Source organism: Neopelma chrysocephalum, unplaced genomic scaffold, assembly GCF_003984885.1.
Source record: "Neopelma chrysocephalum unplaced genomic scaffold, ASM398488v2 Primary Assembly neopelma1_77, whole genome shotgun sequence".
NCBI lineage: Eukaryota > Metazoa > Chordata > Aves > Passeriformes > Pipridae > Neopelma > Neopelma chrysocephalum.
The window spans coordinates 5,311,278-5,327,373 of NW_020897738.1; the positions used below are offsets into that span (position 1 = coordinate 5,311,278).

At 40.5% G+C, this 16,096-nt stretch overlaps 1 protein-coding gene across 6 annotated transcripts in view; it reads left to right on the forward strand.

Annotated features, from left to right (window-relative positions):
- GLT1D1 (glycosyltransferase 1 domain containing 1) overlaps positions 1 to 11,331 on the forward strand; it is a 50,660-nt gene extending 39,329 nt beyond the window's left edge. For 2 of the 6 annotated variants that reach the window (XM_027689252.1, XM_027689255.1), the window contains exons 11-13: positions 3,034 to 3,132; positions 3,223 to 3,421; positions 9,865 to 9,978. In XM_027689252.1, coding sequence (XP_027545053.1) covers positions 3,034 to 3,132; positions 3,223 to 3,384 — 261 coding nt within the window. In that variant the 3' untranslated portion in view covers positions 3,385 to 3,421; positions 9,865 to 9,978. Of the gene's footprint in view, positions 1 to 3,033; positions 3,133 to 3,222; positions 4,060 to 9,864 lie in introns of those variants that run through there. The other 4 variants (XM_027689254.1, XM_027689257.1, XM_027689256.1 and 1 more) reach the window with 3 other exon arrangements.
- The last annotated feature ends 4,765 nt before the right edge of the window (positions 11,332 to 16,096 follow it).

The following is a 16,096-nucleotide window of genomic DNA, read 5'->3' on the forward strand; positions in this document are numbered from 1 at the left end:
TCTATTTCCACCTGCCTTGAGGTATGAAAGAACTAAAAGCCATAGCTAATTATTTTGTCAGCTCGTACTGATATGTCAGAGATTTTGCCATAACTGATCTATTTTCTGTTTGGCATTTGAAGAAAAGAAAACAACCATTATAGCAAACATTAAAAATACATCCCTTCCTCAGAGAGCTCAGGAGTTTTGCACGTTTCTGGGCACGTGGTGGTGAAAAAGGAAAGGTTTATATGTTCCCTGTGTAGCTGGGTAGAAAAAGGTTTATATTCCAGCACCATTGCATTGGAGCACTTTTTCTGTGCTCTCAAGAGTATTGCAACTGTTGTAACAATCATTAAGATTGTTATGCTTTTACCAAAAAGAAACTAATTAAAGAAAAATTTCTGCTCTGAGGCAAAATCCAGTCTTGGACAACATGTGAAGTACAGGCCTCATAATAGTTTGGAATAAAAGCCTTAGCAAATTATAAAAATAAAAAAATAAAAATGAAGGCACGTTGTAAAGCAGTAAAATTGAAGAGCCAACAAAAAGGTGCAGAGGCCAGAAGGAAGAAAATGAGGCCCAATCCAGAAGACAAAGTAGTAAATAACCCCTGTCTTTACTCTCTAAGCCTTATGCTGCTGGTTGGATGTGCTTATTGGGTAACAAGCTTCCCCAGCTAAAATTTACACCCTGCATCCTTCTGCAATAGCAGTAAAACACATTTGCAGTCAGAATAATGGAACAAAACAGATGGGCAATGGACTAAAATGTTATTTTACGCTATTATTTCTGGAACTTAGGTCAGTAAATTATACATATTTTCAACAATGCAAATGATTCTTTTTACTGCTTAAAAATAGACTAAGTATCTAAATTAAATTCTAAGCCACTTCATGCAGTAATTATTTACAGCCCAATCCATTTGTTTAAGGCTAGCTGGTGTAAAGGCAGCCCAGCATCCAAAGTATTTGGCCATCTGTTCTGTCTTTCAGTAGCTATAATTCATTGGTACCTGTGTGTTTTGGGACCTGAAAGTTTTCTCGTGTAGCAGTTACTACCCTCCAAGTCCATGAGACAGAACAAATGTCTTTCCTTTTAGGGTTCAGAAATTACAGAAAATGAAATATAAATTTACTGTTCAACTTCAATCAATCATCAGCAGTGTAGCTTTCAAAACCAGAAGCAAATGAATATATCTTGAGACAATTTTTAACAGTGTGCTACAGCCCAATCTAACCTGCAGTACAGCAATGCTGTGCCAGCAACCTCACCTTTAGGTACAGCTTCCCTTCCCCTTCCCCTTGCCCTGTATTTCCTCTCACCAAAATGACTTTTTAATTTTATTTAAAAAAAAAAAAATGTATCTCAACAACTTTAGTCAGGTAAATGCAGAATCTAGCCTGTAGTTTTTTTGTATTTCTAATTTATTCTGCTTTATGTTCACTTCATGAATCTGTCTGAATTACCTCCAGCTAATCCAGTAGTTTCTGATACAAAGTGTAGAACAGGTTATATCATTAAGGGTTATTATTATTTTTAGAGCTAACTGCTGCAAAGCAGATGTTTGTGCCAGAAGGACTGTAGAATTGCTATGTCCAGTGTAAATACATCTGCAGTGGTGATTTAAACAGTGTTTTTCTTGGATATTTTAAGTTACTAAAATATGTTGCTATGTCCCAGCAGCTCCTCCCTGTTCAAAACATGATTGGTCCTGTCCATTATCAGCCAGGATATTTTTGTTTTCAGGTTTGTCTGAGCTATACAAAAGCATCATTTTCTCCTTGGAATTTTGTTTTCTTGCTCTGTAGACTGAAGCAAAATTGCTCCTCATCCAGGAGTGTAATGACAGCAATTAAAAATGCATTCACTCTGGAGTGACAGGGAATCAGTATGAGACAGATTGAAGATTTGGGGGAGTGAATTTCTTTCTCATTTGACACTGTGATAATTGTACAATAAGAATATTTCTGCTTTTACAGTCAATGCATCTCAAGACTTCCCAATTCATCAATAGTAATTAAAGCTTCACATCAGGATATGCATGGGTAACAAGAGCTGAGTGGCCAGGGTTTGCACACAAGGCACTTCAAAATCTCAGCTGTATTTTTTAAAGTGGCCAGGCATTAGGTCTCTTGGGAATGGTTCCCTGGCTTGGAATGGATGCTGACTCTGCAGGCAGCTTGAAATGCTGCATGTTCAGATCCCACACTTCCTTTCCTTTCTTTATCCATACACACATACAAATAATTTCTTCAGGTGTATTCCCTGGTCTTTGAGGAGTCCCACACCAGTGGCTTTGTAGATCATATGTTTTGAAAGCATAAAATGTTCTGAAAGCATAACCTGTCCTCTCCTCAGTGCAGTTCACTCAGCTGCTGCAGCCCTGTGTCCTTCCCTGCAGTCCCTGAATACTCAAAGTCCAAGGAAGGCTGTAGTAACAGATGATCTCAAAAGAAAAGCTTTTTCCAGAGCCCTGTATGACCCATAGGAGGAGAAAGTGCTGAGTGGCTTCCAGGATCCCCTTCACTGTTGGTGAACTGCCCACATGTCTCGAATTCTGCGTGTTCTAGAAAATCTGTGAAAAATGTGTTTTAGTGGAACAAGAGAACAGATACTTCACTTGTTTTTGTGCTATGAACTTATCTTCTCGTCCATGCTCAATAAGGGAAGGAGTTACACTGACAGCCTTCTAGCTGAACTTTAATTTTATCCTCCTCAAGCATGCCATATGTTCATGGCTTCCAGTGGGAAACAAACGGCATATTTTGAGGTGGAAAAGAATACCTGAAGAAGCAGCTATCCATTGACTTCCTGCATTGATTGCTTCTGATAATATGTTTAAAGCTACAAGACTGGCATAAACAAAATGTTTCAAAGAAGTTCTATGTAGGAGATCACCTTAGACGTGGTATTTTTCAGTTAAAAAATGGGAGAGATGGGAAAGAAGTTTGATTTGTTGTTTCTGCTTTTCATTTTAAAATTGCCGCCATTAGCACCTCAAAATCCCTGAATCCTTGCAAACTGTCGTTTCTTTCTTTTATATTCCTCTAGGCAATGGATTTAGACGTTCCAGTGCTGGCAAGGAACATTCCAGGGAATGCAGCAATAATAAAACATAAAGAAACAGGCCTGCTGTTTTCAAATCCCCAGGTAAGAAAGCGAGGAATCCTTAGACCTCCCCCTTCCGAAGGTGAGGTTTATTTTCTGTCTGTCTGGACACTTGGCTTTTCCTCTCAGCAGTTTTTCCTCAGATTCTCCCCCAAATCCTGGATGTCAGTCTGCCTTTCTGAAGCTCTGCTGCCTCTCCTTGGTTTGCAGTTCAGTGAACTCGGCCTAGGTGTCAGCCTTGCTGAAGGTTTGTGCTGCTCAGACCTGCCAGCGACTTGTTGCGCTGGAGCTTGAAGGTTCCATAACCAAACCTCTGGAAGAGATGCTCTGGGTTTGTTGTTTTTCCCTTCAAGTAATAAATGAAATGCAGACTCACGTCAGACAAGCTGTAGCTCACCAGAAGAGACCAAGGAGCCTGAAGTTTTAGAGAATGTGTTTTCTATAATTTCTAGCAGTAACTGTTAATATAATGCATCCTATTGCTCAGTCAGAAAAATTAATCATGAAAATTAAGTAAAGTGTTAAGATGAAGTTTCTGTGAAGATAAATAAGAGCTGGGAGAGAGGGAACACTACCCATATTTAAATGCTGGAAATTTTCATTTCAGTGTGTTTTCCTGCACTGGGGCTTTGCTGTTACATATTCATATATGCTGTGGAAAACGATGTTCAGACAGATTCCCTCAGTATTTTATCCAAGCAAGATTAAAAAAACCATACTAGAATAGCCCACTTGATGATTTTGCAAAGTAGAAAACGTATCGTATTTATTTACTTTGTGGAGTGTGTGATTAATGCATCCTATTAAGTTGTGTTCCAGGAAGATGAATCCTCTTGGTTAGTTTTGGAGGTTTTTCTTGAAAGAAAAATTCTTGCAGTGGTGGTTTTGTTTATTTGTTTGTTTGTTTCTGAAATATTCAATATTTCCAATGATTTTTACCAAAAAAAAAAAAAAAAGATTTCCTTGATAACTTCTGGAATTTATTTTGTTGTGGAAATGTTCCCACTTCTTGCAATATCCTTTGGAAATGGGGTGCTTCCAGGCTAGTGGAGGCTAAGATGTAAAGCTATTTATAAAATATTTGTACATGTATTCCTTGAAAAAATCCATTTACTCCCATATGCTCCTTCAAAACTTCCAGGACATATGATCCTGTTGAACACACAGACTGAGAGCTCTCCTGAAATCGATGCTGGGACATTCTGTTGTTTCCCTCAACATGTTGGCAGCATTTGGCTTGGAATTCAAATACATTATTCATACCAGCCCCAATTAACTTCATCATACATCCTCGTAAGCAGCCTCTTCTGTGATCTCCAAGCATCCCACATTCCACGTGTTTATTTGGAATTCAAGATCAATTGAAAATATGCTCTATGCTTCACACAGAGGAAAGTGCACTTTCAGGCACAGGAGTAGTCCCAGTGACATCAGTGACTTTACAAATGGCTAAGGACTGAAGGACTGTGATTTATATCAGAACTAGAGTCACAGGCTGTAAATATGTCTTAGTTTCTGTAATCTTAGTTTCTATAACCCCCTTCTGCCTGAGCTCCCATCTCTGCACTGTGCAAGGCCAAAGATCAGAACCCCCTGTTCTGCTGCTGCTTGTTGACCCCCTTTTGGCTGTTATTCTGCCTCAGCAGCCCACAGAAGCTCTTTTGGGTGAAGATGGTAACTTGCATTACCACATGAACTAGCACACTCCTAGGTAATATTTGTGCTGGAATCAGCAGAGTCTGGGAAGGGAAAGGAATACCCCTGCTTCCTCTGGGAAACAGCAATTGTATCTCAGTTAATAAAATACCTTCATTGGTGTCAAATGGTCTATAAACCAGCAAAGTTTGCAAATGGGTCAGGAAAATATTTGTTTGCAGGACAATGCCCCAATCCCACCTCAGAGTTGTTGAAAAACTTTCTTCTTGCAGAGATGAGCTCGGAATGCCAATCATCATCACTCGTGGTTTTAAAGATAAAGTAGCCATTTACTCTTGTTCCTTATCTCCCCAAACCATATCCAGTGCAGTTTTTTAAACCACTGCACACAGCCTGTCAGAGGTTAAGAGTTATATGAGATCAAAGAAATGCAATTAAGTTAGAAAACTTACAGTGATGAATTCTGCCACACATTTTAATTGTTGGGAGAAGGAACGCTCTGCCCATGGCACTTGGAATGCCTTGGAAGATTCACTCTGACTGAATGGGGATTGGAAAACATGTTCTGGTAAGAAGTTTTTTTTTGGTTTAGTTACTCTGATTACTTTGACATCTTAAGCCTCTTTTCTTCTGTGCCCTCAAATGCATCAGGTTGGTGAGGGAAATGCCTTTAACTCCACAGAGAGGTTAGAACTGTGTCCAGGTGCTGGGGAATGTCTGTCTCTGGCTTGAAAAATCTGGGCCACCAAAGACTAGAAAAGAAATTTTCTTTGCCTGCTTTGGTGGATCCTTTTGGTTGTGAAGATACAGACTGGATCACAGCTCAGGAGTAGAAAGCAGTGCTTATTTTCAAGTTGTTTCTGATCTGAGGAGGGAAAGCTTTACAAAACTGGCTCGCTTAGATCTGAGCAATTGTGCCTGTTATCTTTTGAAAGCTAAATCAGAGGGATATTAATTGACCATTATGCAATGAGAATTGTTTTAAATGGTGAGTGCTGTTGGCTTTCTTCTTTCCTTCTTGCTGGAAGTGAGCTTTTGTGGCTTACTGGAAAGCAGGAAATGTTGTGTCTAACTGTAGTCGTGGTTAACCATTTGCATTTGACTGGAAATAGCAAAAGCTTTGCCAATCACTGAAGCCAACACTGAGATGGAAATAATCCATGTGACAGTGAAAGCTATGGAATGTTTTGTCCTTTACACTCCATCATTTGTGAACATTACTGTGCGTGTTACTTTTAAATCATGGTTTGATCCTGCTGCTACTTGAATTTGCAAGTTTATGGAATATTTGACACTGAGTTAATGGAACTTGAAATAAAAAATAAGTGAGAGATAAGAATAGGGCAATAAATAATGCAAAACCATGTTAAAAGGGATGACACAAAGAGTTATTCAGCATCCTAAGTTAAATTAGATGTTCAATGTCTGTAAAAGCTCACAGAAGGACCTAAATAAACAGAGGGAGGTAAATAAACTTCAAAGCCAATAAGAGAGGGGCCAAGCATGAAAAGAGGTTGAGAGAGGGACACACTGATGTTAGCAGAGACAACTTTTGAAGTGGTAAAAGGGAACCCCAGCTCAAAGGGGGGCAGGCAGCAATACACTGGAGGTACATTGGTCTCCTCTGCCAAACATGGGGCGGTGCCATTTCCACCAGGGCTTCAAGCCCAAGTTTTAGAGCTTTGAATCTTCTCACTGAACAGACTAATTCTGAATTTCTGGCAGTGCCAGCACTCGCTGTTCAGCCTCCCCCAGACACACACTGGCCCTTTGCCCTGTGCAGTGCACAGATGGACCAGCTCCTCCCGAGCCCTGCCTGCCACCAGGTAAATCTGTCGCTGTTCTGGATTTACACCTGGAGTTTGCCCTCCCTGGGGTGATTCTCTGTTGTTTAAAAATCACGTTCTTTTATCTGCTGAAGCTGATATGAAATGGTTTAATTGCAGGCTTACTTTCATTATATAAATAATATATTAACCATGCATCTTACATTATGTGTGAGCTGTGGCACCGGTGCAGCTCTCGTGGTAATTGAAGAATTATTCATTCTTTTTACTCAGTGCACTCATTTTCCAGCTTTATCTCCTGGATACCTGTATTTCTGTGTCTCTGCAAAATATTATACAGAATTTATTGTAGTTACTATATGGAGAAGCTGACATTTTCTTTAAGGATGATTGGTCAATTTACCCAGAGAAAACTGTATTATGGAGGTTGCTGTTGGAAAATGCCTGTGTTTGTGGTGGAGTACTTCCCACGAAAAGGGCAGATGTAAGAGCAGTTCTGGATGTGCAAAAGATGATCCTCTCCCCAGTTTTTCTGGGTTGTGCCTAACTACCAAGGCTCAACTTTTGTGCTGTGTTTTGCTGTCACGTGTATATTAATTATATCCATTTCTGTATGTGAATAAAAGGCTTATTAGAAATATTGATGGCCCCCAAGTAGTAAGTTAGTGTGCATGTCACCTCCTTAATTTTGGCTGCTGAAGTGCATACCCTTGTGTTTGATAATTGAGAAGAAATTTGGGGCATTTTGCCCCTCTTGCACCAAAACTGAAGCTCCTTTCACATCTACAGCAAAATATGAGAGTGCATAAATATTTGTGCAAATATCATCTGCACAGCACAACAGCTGATAGAGACATGTTACCTCCCTGTCATTACTTTATATGTCATAGAAGATCACAATGAAATGCTGGATATTCTGGAAGAGCTCGGAGTTCTGAATGTCTGCAAGTGGGAGCCCATTTCTCAGACTCACCACAAAACTGCAGCTGAAATGCAAGTCACTTGTAGTTAAGGGAGACACCTGAAAAATGAAGTTATTGCTGTGTAAAGCTGAGCATGCAAACCTGAAAACAAGCTCAGCCAGCTGCTCCAAGGGTACGAGGCAAAACCCAGATAAGTCACAGTGAATCTTCCCATTGGCTTCCAGTCAGATTGCAAGTGACTTGTAGGTGGTCACATTGGATTAGTAGAAGGAGTAGGGATAAAGCTGAGAAGTCCTTATTCTCTGTCTCCTGGTATTTTTCCATTTGCTTTTTCTCTCTCTCCTTCACTTTCTCAGATTTTATGCTTTGGACTCAGTTTGGCATTTTTTCCTGAAATTATTCCCAGCCTTAAGTATTGTAACTATGAATAAGGATCTCATTTCTTCTATCATTTACATGCTTCCAAGTTTTTGTCCTCTATATCCACATTTTAAAAGAATGCTAATAGGACTACCTGTCAAGAAATGTTACATTGCTGCTTCTGTTCTTGGGTAATTTACATAAATTAGTTTTAAACATTACTTTAAATAAAATCCTCCACAGGAGCATAAAATTAAAGTTGGAATGTAGTTCAGTGTGAACAGTATTTATTACTGTGATTATACAGGCAATTGGATGAAGCCAGCATAAGTCATGTAAGACTTTCCCACCTTCCCTGTTCTGTATTCCTGGCAGCTGTGGAGGAAGGGGAGGAATGTGTCTGAAGTTGGAGTAGCTGTGTCTGCAGAGTCTGACAGACACAGCCTCAGGTGCTCCCTAGACCAGCCTCTCCTGTCTCCTTCAGGGACTGTCTCACAAAACCCCCTCTTGGGGCCCCAAAGGTTCCCAGTAAGGGACTGAACACACCAGTTAAACCAGCACCAGCTGAGGATGGAAAACAGGCTGGACACCAAGCACGGGGCTATTCCAGAGGCTGCTCTCCCAGTGCTCTGTGGCCACAGCAAAGATTACAAGCAGCCCTGACTTTAGGTAGAGTGAGAGGTTATTGTTACCATGCCTGTATGAAAATCTCCTTATTCTATTACCGAGTTATGAACCTTTCAACAGAACTGCTCTGCATCCCTGACTATTTAAACTTCATGGCAGTGATGCTTTTACTGACAGTTTGTCTTGTCAGTGAGAGTCAAAGCAGTGATTATCCCATGTTCAACATGATTTCCTGTATCAGTGTTTCCCAGGGGTCACATTACACTTATGTTTTATGTATAGCCATCAGTGGCATTGCAACAGCAAAATTGATTCTGTGCTAACCAAAGATTTTATATCTGTGTAGATATTCATACACATATTTAGGTTTTCAAGTATAGTTTGGTACTTAAACTAGTGTTTGTTGATATGAACTCCTATCTTATCTCTGATATTTCCTTTCACAGCTGACAGATGGTGTAAATAATGTATCTCTTTCTCCCATCCCTTTTGTCCCCCATGTCCCTGTGCACTGATCTTCACTACCAGTTGTGTAGTAATGCATTATCTTAATTTTCCATTGACACAAAGGCTGTCTGCTTTTCTGAGCTGAACCAAGGCACTATTTTGCACAGATCTGAGCACATTTGTAATCAAGCTGAAGCATTGGAAGTTGTCTCTTGGTAGAAAATTAGTCCAGCTGCTCAGAATAGATTAATTCAGACATCAAATCTCCTTTCACATGTTTGAAGTTCGCAGTTTCTCTTCCCGAGAACTAAGTGAGAGTGGCAGAGGAGCAGACAAAGGAATAGTTGTAATCTGTGAGCTCTAGTATTTTGCCCAGTGAAGTTAAAGGAAATATATAGCTTTTTTTGGGGAGTTTGTTGAGCTTACCCTGCTGGATCTGTCACTGCCCAGGTGCAGCCCCTCCAGAAGAACTTGCTGCTTCTTACCTGCTCTTACCTTTACACTGTGACCATGTTTCTGTGGTGAGTTCTTCAGTCTTACCATAAAATTAACTGAAGATGTCACAGTAGCAATGAGCTCTAAGTGTAGCTGAGCTGAGATCAAACATCTGATGCCAATTATCCTCTGTGCAGACCAGGTGATTAATTTATAACCGGCCTGGTTTTCTAACATGTGGATAGGCAAACAGTTTTTGTGTCATTAAATTCGTTGCTCATTTGTTTTAACATCCTTGGGATTGTCCTTAATTGTCTTAGTTGGTGGGCTGTGTAAAATAATAAAATAATTATTTATTGATCATTCTTTATAAAGAAATTATGGCATTTGATCTTGAAAAATGACTTTGAACAGCTTCATATATTGGCTCACACTTGGAAGTGCTTTACCAAAATCAAGATACAGGTACCAGGTATCTCAGTTATCATTAGAATTTTTTCAAGGAACTTTTAATTTATTATTTTCTTTATCTTTTTTAGGAGTTTGTTGTGCTGTCCAAGAGTTTGATGAATGACCCCATTATGGAAAAAGAAATTATAACAAGGGCCAAAGACTACGTGAAGAAACATCATTCCTGGGAAAGTGAAAGGAAAACCTACCAGAATCTTGTCCTAAGGCTCCAGTGAATTGCAAGAGTCCAGCTGATAGGCAGCAGTCTATGTAGAGCACTTTAATGATGGATCTGTAATTAGGTTTGGGTTTCTCTTGGGTTCTTGTTAGAAGAGATTGTAAGACATGCATTATTATTCTATTCAAACATACCAAGATCACAGGAGTTGCTGCTACTTCAAACTCTCAAACGTGTCTGACTGAGCTCACTGTCCCTGGTGTGCCAATCCAGCACAGACCAGGAGCATTTTGTAAGATCATTAGGAGAAGTACACTCCTTGAGCAGATGCCAAATTTGTGTTGTTGTGAGGCCTCAAAGGGAGGCTGATTTGTGCACACAGAGGAGCTCTCACCACACAGAGCTCATGGGGAGTGTTCTGATCCTGCTGCATCCCGACCAAACTGCAGCAGCAGTTTGCTTTCCAGTTATACCAGGCTGTAATTCAGGTACACTTCACACACACACACACATGTTCATAAAGCCAAGATTATATGAACAGAGTATTAAATTATCAAGATGAAAACTTTATTCAGATCAACACCTCTGTTGACTGCACGGTGATCGGGGGACCAAAAAGCAACCAGAGAGTTGTTGCTTGGGGAAAGTGAGGAGGACAGGGCATGTTTTCTGAGTACCTCTGTGGCTTTCAGATCAGCTGATGTGGCCAAACAGTCCTGTGCCTGCATTTTCCCTGGGTTCCTGGGACCAGAGCAGGGAGGTTGGCACAGCACCTCCTGTTCCAGATCTCTGGTGCTCCCGCAGCAGCGAGAGGAGCTCGCAGACAGAGATGCTTTGTTACATAAACTACCTCTTAGTTTGCCAGTTCCTCTGGTACCTCTGTGATTTACTTATTTACTAAAAGATTTATGAGAGCTATAAAAAGGGATGAAGAAGGGGGGAAAAGGTATTTTCAATTTGCTGTGTCTTGTGGTAGTGTTTGTTTACATTTGTGGCTTTTCAGGATATATTGTAATATACTGCAGCAGACTGTGTTAAAGTGAGACTTATCTCTGCTTAAAGTCCATCCTAATCATCCCTGCCAGCCCAGTGATTATGGACATATCTTTGAATACATAATTGGTCATCAAAGGACTTACATCTAGAGAAAAAAAATAAGGGTCATAGTTTTAACTCCTTGTTATTAGGAAACTGTTTGCTTTGTATAGGCTCGATCCTGCCCCCAGGGAGAGCCAGTGAAATGTTTTCTATTGATTAGAGTGGCTGTTGTGTCAGACTTTTCTTTGTAATAATGAAGTTCACTGTGTATTTTAAATCTTTCCTCTTTATTTTTGATGTTTTGCAAAGTGTGGCGCAGTAAACAAGAAAGTAATTTGAATGTTGTGTATTGACTTCTCCAAAATTTCCCTCCTTGTTCTGTGATGGGCCTCTGCTCAGCATTGCCTTTAATAACAAAATCCTCAAGGGCAAAACTGGCCTGATTTGAAATCTGAGAGTTGCTGCACTCCCTTTTGAGCACATTTTTCCTATACATATTTCTGGTGTGTCCTTTGCCATGCTGGGATGTAAATACAGCTCTGCCAGCTCTCAGTTTAAAAGCCACCAGCCAACATCTACCCCTGAAGAGATTCTAAAGCTGCAGCTGACTCAGCCTGCTGGGTTTTCCCTGCTGCCTCAGGAGGAGCCTTATTTCCTTGGACCTCTCCATGACCAGTGAGTCATGAGGCCTCTCCTGCCATTGCTGTGTCTCTTTTGGCCACTGCAAACTAGAAGCTAAAAGAGGTTTAGCTAAAACATGGGTTTTCAGCACGATGTAACCAACATTTGTGACTAACTGAGCCAGCTTCAGGGAGTCCTGTTCCTCTCCAAACATCTCCTCACACATCTCTTTTGCCAGCTTACCTCTGATAACCTGATGTTTGGCTTTGATCCTTAGCTGTTCCCCCACTGCCCTTCCAATAGTGCTGGTTGTCTTCTGAGCAATACATGTTATTAAAAACAAATAAACAAATACATAATGTGGGATAGATGCCTAAGCAATGAGCTAATAGTGAATGATCAGTAATAGTAATGATTAGAAAGCTTTTTCTAAAGCCTGACACATTTGTCACCCAGCTTCAACTATAAATACATTGATCTGGAATTTGTGCTATTTCCAGCAAAACAAAATATGTTCAAGTGAGAAATTCTGCTACACCCTCAGAATGCAATTAACATATGATTTTTCAGGCTGTATTTAATCTATAAATATGAGATCTGCATCTGGCAAACAGCATGCTCATTTGCATGTGATAACCACACCAGAAGCACAAACACCATTTCTGCAATAGATGCATTAAGAAGAAAAGAAAAAAAAAAGGCAAAACAACCAAAACAGTGGTGAGTTCAGCCCTCAGGACTGTTGTACAGTTGTCAAACGAGGCAGTGTTCATCAATCAAGGGCATTCAGCTCTGATATCATTTATCACATGGGCTCCTGCTCTGCCACAGGAAGCCTGTCCATGAAGGCTAAAAGGTTGGGGCAACAACTGCAGGGAATTTCATCATCATAAATTGTGATTGGATTTATGTTTTAAATTTCATCCAGTCTTATGTTCCAGGCCTATAAATATTCAATGAGTCTTGTAAGTCCTTGTAAGGAAAATATTAGACCCATGCAAGCGATTTTGGGTATAATTATCTTTCCAGCAACTCCACTCAAATGATTTTATAGGTAAGAATAATCCTTTTGTTGTCCTGCAGCCCTAATTACAGTATTTATCTTTCCCCTTCAGAGCCCCATGCCTACCCTAGCAGCTTTTCAAGCAGGGCACACCTCCATGAGATGCAGATACAGCTCCAAAAATAGCACTTGTTCTGTTTGCAGGAAAAACCTACATTGTGCGTTTTACCCCACGGCTAACTCTGTATTTCAGGACCTTGAAATGTACTGTTAATTAATCCAATTACATGCATTTTATTTTGCAATTAATTCTGCCATTGAATCCAGGGGAACTGAATGAAAGCAGTGGACCTGTACAGTGGGTGCTACTCTGTGTTTCCTTTTTTGGCACAGAACTGCAGACAATTTGGAAGTGTGTGATAAAACCCCTCTGGAGCCTGTGGTGTGTGGAACAAGAGCTCCTGAATTCAGATTTCATTTTAATGAGCCCTGAAGCACACCTAGTCCAATTTTTAGAGCTGGTTTCTACATTCCCATTACAGACCTACCAACTGTATACCCCAAGAACACCCACACTGAGTTAAGTCTTCCCATTTTTGGGATGCTGACCATTGGGATTTCCATCCTACAGAACCTCAGAGCTCCAAATTAGCAGAAGGCAGTGGCTTGGTGAGCTTTTGATGGTTTGTTCTTACCCCCCTGATTTATCAGGACTTAAAAGACAATCGTCAAAAGAAAAATGTTAAATTGTATATTGGAAGGTTTAAAAGTGTTTGTGCCTCTTCTGCAAATCATTTACCATCAATTTAGCCTGAGTGTTAAGCAACCCAAACACCTGCAAATGCTGCCTTTAGGTTTAATGAATGCACAAGCACTTCAGTCTTCTTTTTCAACATATTTTCTCCTGCCTATTGGGCTCGTAACTCGTTCTGTCCCTTTCTCCCCTCAGTCTTTTTAATCTTGAGGTCAGGAATCATTCCCCATGAAAATAAAGAAACAGTTTTGTCAAAGGCTTGTCAGAGGAGATGGGTGCTTCCATGTGGAATTCAGTCATTTAATGGCTCAGTGGGATCTGAGCATTTTTTTTTCATTAAGTTGTCCAAAGTAATTTCATCACTCCAGAATTTATTTCACTTCCACCCTCCCCTGTCTGGTTGGTCCCAGCCCAGTCCCTTTAACGTTTAAAATTTAAATCTCATGATAAAAGCAGGTCCCTGCAGCCTTATCCATGTCCCAGTAATCCCTGATGCCACAGGTACCTTTAATTCTGCCTGACACAGACAAAGGAAAGTCTTGATCTTCCAGAGCCTTAATTGTATTTAGAATTTTAGAGGAAAGGATCTACCTGTTAAAATAAAAAGACTTAGAGTCACCAACAGAAGAGCAAACTGTGATATAAAACCAAGATTCCTAAATTTTTTAAAACCAATCTACATTTTCTAAAGGGGTGGATAATCATCTGCAATTTAATTCTCTCTAAATGAACCATATTTTCATCAAGTAACTACTCCGTGTAATTCCTATGACATCTATTTTAGGTATCAAATATTGAGGGCACTTGAAATCTCTCATCCTTTCCAAAAAATGTAGGCCAGCATTTGTTTTGTCCAGTGCCTGAAAAAATGATTCTAGAAATCCATTTCCCCTGGAGCATTACCATTAAGCTAATTTAAAACATTTGTTTAAAATCAAACAATACATTTTAATTACAATAGAAGAAAGCATCTGGTTACTGAGAAATCAGAGTTGTGGATACCTGACCTAAAACAGCATTTAAAACCCCCCTGCAGTGCCCTTTAACCCTTAGTGCTCCAAGAACAAGTTGTGTCACCTCTTTTATAATATTTTAATGTGCTTCTCACACTGCAATTCCCATGCTTGTGTACTTCAGCACAAATCTGCTTAAGACATAAGTCCACCTACAACTATAACCTTGCTAGATAGAGGTCACTTATTTCATTTGTCCGATTCAATCAAGTTACATCATTTATTGAAACTAAATGCCCCTGTACTGCTTCAAAAATTAATCCCCCGCCGTTGAAAAGTTGCGCTGTTATTTTAGGGGCTTTAATGAAGTGAAATGAGTTACCAAATCTTTAATTTAACTTGAGCAATATATCAAAAGCTTATATCCTTGGAGTGTGGCCTTTGCCATCCCTTACAGCTGCTTTCCAATATTTTTTTTTCTTTCTAAAAATAGGTTTAAGAAAGAAGTCACCTGAAACCACTAAAAATTACATGAATTCCTGCTTGTTCACACCTTGTATCCCCTACTGTGGTGCACACCTGACACTGGCCCACATCCCATAATCTTCAGCACCAGGGCTTGGTGAATTTTGGGGAAGGGGATGCAGGATACCCCTGTGTATCTTTTTCTGTATGAAAGTATAGCAAAGTAAGAGGCAGTGGACAAATTTAATAACCATTTTCTGGAACAGGAGAACATTAGTATTACATGCTCTGAATATTCATCATCTTTTAACACCATTTCATTCTCTTTTTCATCTCAGTATGACCCTAGTAATGATTCTGTTCTGAACAGGTTTAAAGCCTTTCACAAAGCCTGTAGCTCAGCCTCAGGTTTGTGTTTACTGTTTCTTCCTGATTACATCTCTCATCGTTGTAGCCTTGGGAAATGCTCCGAGGTGTCCCCGGGGTATTCTACATCTGGTTACCCACTGCATCTTCCATCCTTTTTAGTTACTTTTTCTGTAGCTTAATGAGATCGTTTTTCTGCCCCTCCTCTCTTAAAACATTTTGTTCCTGCACGGCATTAGTTTGAATAAAACATCAGGACGCGTTTAAGCTCACACGGGGGAGGATCTCCCAGACAGCGTGCTCAGGTAACATTGTTCCACACTTAAGCTACTTTTGTCCTTTATCCTCCTGCCTGCCGAGCTCGGATTTTGCCAGGAGGCAGCTCTACAGCAGCAGGATGGAGTCACAAAACCCAGCCCGGGTTTGGGCTGCCCTTTGCAGCAGCAGCAGCCCCGAGCACAGGGCACCGTGTCCTGCCGAGCAGTGGGAGCCGTTCCCATCCCTGCCTTTGCACAGTTCGGGTATGGAGCAGTCAAGATATATTTATTAGCACCTTCCTGAGGTGTTCCACTGGATCACCTGATGTAAAACGGGCTCTCCTGCTCCACTACAGCTGTCACACAAACAAATAACGTGCACGCCACGACTTCCATTAAGGTGCCTTGATACGGGAAGATTTCTGGGAAGACAGAAATTTAATCATGGGAAGCGGAAAAAAAAAAATGAAAGCCTGGAGATGAAGCTGGCACTTCTGTGATGCTCTTTCAGAAGCTGTCACAATATATAGAAGCTATTCTCCCCCTTCCCAGTGTTGCCTGTAAATGCGTGTCTCCCTCCTCCCATCTATTTTTGGTAAGGCCAAAAGTCCCCCTGAGCACTATAATTACCCATCAGGAATGTCAGGAGGGTTTACAGCTGAAGGAGGTGTCTGCCCAGCACAGCA